At 34.7% G+C, this 4,038-nt stretch overlaps 1 protein-coding gene across 1 annotated transcript; it reads right to left on the reverse strand.

Moving 5' to 3' along the window:
- Positions 1-2,848: 2,848 nt before the first annotated feature.
- Positions 2,849-3,460, reverse strand: LOC118191282 (uncharacterized protein F54H12.2-like). The gene has a single exon (XM_035362082.2). The coding sequence runs from the start codon at positions 3,458-3,460 to the stop codon at positions 2,849-2,851; it is 612 nt and encodes a 203-aa protein (XP_035217973.2).
- Positions 3,461-4,038: the final 578 nt, after the last annotated feature.

The raw sequence follows: 4,038 nt of genomic DNA on the forward strand, positions 1-4,038 counted from the left end.
TAATATTTAATTTTATATTTTACATTAAAAAAAAATCCCTCACATAAAAGGTCTTAAAAGGGTGATCCACCCTAAAGTAATTTTCACAAAATAAAATATTTCACAAAATAAAATTAAAACTTACATGTTCAGGAACCAAACTGATGACATGGTCAGCAGCAACATCGTTATAGAAGTTTTCCATTTTTTACTTTAAATGTTGAATACTTGATAGATAATACCAAATCAAGATGCAATATGAGATTGTCTGAGCATGCTGGACTTTATGTACACATCGCAGGAATTATGGGTAATTTTGCTCTAACCAATCAAATGCTAATGATTTCATTTGGAACATTCTAGAACATTTGTCACATAATTTCCTTAATCATCTGATTTCAATACCATCGTGTAACCCTTGTTCATGAATCATCAGATTTTGATACTAACGAGTGACATCAATCTAACCTCTGATCGAAATGAGTGAATTCAAGTTAAACAGATAAGGAAATAGTAAACATGGGACTAGGGAAATGATAGTTTATGGATTACTATATATTATCAAAAGTATCCTAATCAACAGATAAATCATACTTGTAAACAGATAACAGGAAACATTCATTACTATGGTAGGATAGTAAACAGATAACAGGAAACATTCATTACTGTGGTAGGATAGTAAATATTCAATCGAATGAGTGTTGTGTTTGAAAAGTATGAGACACACAAAAGTTAAAGTCATTTGTTTATTCCAAAGATAACCATTCTTTTACATCAGAAACATCCGTTAAAGTATCTTCGGATACCATTTTTACATTTTTCACATCATACAGATTTTTATTTTTAATATAATGAGATGGTATATTTAAATTCTCGATAGCTGTTAAAAATTTATCTTTTCCTTTCGGATATTTTTTTGAGTTTGTTAAAAGTATAGCCATCAAGTCCACAATATTAGAATTTTCCACTAATTCGTCTCGGTAGAATATTTCGCCCAGTTCATTCCATCTGATAACTTCAGGATATTTCTTGAAAATGTCGAGAATATTGTTGGCATATTTACGCAAATTTGTAGGAACACTATTCATCACAATATCTTCATAGCTTTTATTTTGACGTTTCTCAGAGGGAGATTGCATTTCTTTTTTCATTCCTTCATCAAATTTCTTTTTCCCGATAATCCAAGGAGGGTTAAAATACTGCATTTTTAATTTCTTTTGTAAAAATTCATAATATAACTTGACTTTTTCATCTTCTGCTAGGGAACTGTTGAGAATGCGTGACATTTCGCGATCTAATTCATTGGCATGTTTTTCGGAAGGTTTGGTCACGGACCCTTCAGGTATTAAAACGTACTTTTTAACGTGTTCCATTTAAGATTGCAGTAATGGCACTTAAAGTTACAGGAATGAATACGTTGAGAAAACCACCTTTTTGTACAATCCACTTGCGTTTTTCCCGAATAGGAGATTTTTCGTACTCTAATTTTCTTAAGGTCTGTTTATGCTTCCGAAGATGTCTCTTTTGATGCTTTGAAAGAGGTACGTTTCCTTTTAAAGTATTCAGGCAGCATTCACATATGGCTTTTATACACGAAGAGGGAACACGTTTCAGGACTTCTTTCAATAATTTTTTAGGGCAAATTTGAAGTAATTTCAGCTGTCTTTGATGCTCTTCCGTCACTGTCATCTTTTTAAATGAACTCTGTTTAATAATGCTTAGGTTGATATACGTATTGCGTTTGATGAGGTAAAATGTTTGTGCGCAAACGTAATTCTTCCGGTGTATCGGCGCGCAAATCAATGAGCAAATAAGTATAGGGTTTCTTAGTTGCATCTTCATAAGTTTCTTGAAAAAATTTTAAGTTTCTAGGAAAGAGTTATTTTCTTAAGTGAGATTTCTGACTCATATCTCTGTGATTTTTACAAAGTATTAAATAATGTGCAGTTAAAAGTCACATCTCGCATTTCTTTACCTTTATGAAAAAAATTTTGTGTTATAAAAATAATACTTAAGTTTAAGTGATGACTGCCTCTACTAAACAGCTGAGTTAAACGATTATCTTTTGTTCCTTCTTGCATCAAGTCATCTAATATGAATAAAGTATGCACACCTGAAAAATTCGCGAAAGTTCTTGGGTAGTCCTTCTACGAATGCAATATTATCTTCCATTTCTTCGTAAAGAGGTTGGTGGATCCCGTAGAACCAGACAATTTTATCGGGCACGATCGAAAACACGTCCTTCTTATATTTAATCAGATCCCTCACAAAAAATGTTTTCCCACAACCTGTGGGTCCCGCGATGACCATAGTAAAAGGATGCTGCAGTTTTGGAAACTCCATGGTAAATGATGACAAGACACATAATTAATCATTTAAATGCATTTTTATTGAAGGAATGGAGTGCGTACACGAAAATGATTGGTTACAAAATCATAAACTTTTCTATCGTTACATATATTTTTAGGAATAAAATGATGTAATACATTCTTCATCGAATATTCGCGACATCTGGAATATAGGAAATAGATACAATAATGTCCACATACGGCTGTTCCGTCACTTTGTAAAGGTATGGGGTTATAGTCCACTTGAGCATATCTCGAGGCGAAATCCGAAATTTCTCCTAAAAATGCTGAGGGAGGGTGACCATAAGAATCGAAAAACTCCGTTTGCAGGGGTGATGGAATATAGAAGGCCAACCGATGACTTCCAGGTTCTTCTGTCGAATCCACATTAGCGATGAAACACGATGGATAGTTCTCAATCACAATATGAGGTAAGTGATCGCTCGGAAACACCCCTAAAAAGGCATCTCGCGTAAAAATATTCGAGGACAGGATGCGATGCAGTTGAATTGTATTCATATTTAATTTGTGAAATCACATAATGTGTGCCGAGATTTGTTTATCTCAATCACGTTTTCGAATTCAGCAAGTACCGAAATAGTTTCAGTCAGAGCTTTCGAAAACTTTAATTCTACTCGTAAATTGCCTTGTTGTTGTAGGTTCAGATGAGAATCGTTGCACAAGTCTGGTGTCAAATCAAATGCATATAAGGCATGACCGGCAGAAAAATCATCTCTTGATAAAAAAATCCCTCTGTCTCGATTAAATCCTGAAAACAGACTATGATAAGCTCTCATGTAATTGTTCGAATCAAAATCGAGCTCCAGTGGTTTGCCCGGTATAGGGTGTCCGTCGATATACACGGATAAAAAATTCACTTTATAATGATGAAACACGAATGGATTGGATTTGTACTGTCTGTTCATAGCTGCATTGGAGAGACAGGTGATGATCACACGTTTCTGCAGAACACCCAAGAAAACATTATCTTGAAGAAATGACCAACTTCCTTGTGAAACGGAATATGTTTTACATAAGACTCGATCAATGGGATATTTGGCAGTACTTTTTTCTAGTGCTTTCGCATGGCCTAGAGAGACCCCTGGACTCACTTTCACTTTTCTAATAAACATGGAAGCATGTTCCAGAATAACATTATAATCTGCTTTTTCTTCGGGTGACACTAAACAGAAGGGTGCTTTGCTGCGTTGTAAGATGATCTTGACATCTACTAAATTGAGTAAAAGTCTGTTTTGCTGAAAAATATCACAGTGAAGTTGACCAATCATCCAGAATGTTACTGCCTTTGATGAGTTCTAATCGTTTTTTCAGACTTTCGTTCGGTTTATCCGCCAATGGATTCACTTCGGTGAGACAGGTATCTTTGTAGAAGCATTCACAGGTGAGTAAACTTTTCTTGGCATCTTCTCCATATTTTAATAATGTTTCAATGTAAGCACGGTAAGGATATGTATTCGTAGAAGCCGATATGATTCTTTCGTTCAAACTCACATCTACCTGTGAGAATAATGCATGTAAAAATAAATTCACAGGGGATACATAATCCTTGATTGTTAAGGCTGATCCATTTGCTTTCACGATTTTAACTTTAACATAAATATACGATGAACTTAAGTCAAGATAGTCATCGCCAGTACCCGAAATGTTAAATTCGACTGGACCACCGTCACGTATATTCGAGAGAGGGTGA

Source organism: Stegodyphus dumicola, chromosome 3, assembly GCF_044657685.1.
Source record: "Stegodyphus dumicola isolate Sdum_Otavi_A_Nest chromosome 3, ASM4465768v1".
NCBI lineage: Eukaryota > Metazoa > Arthropoda > Arachnida > Araneae > Eresidae > Stegodyphus > Stegodyphus dumicola.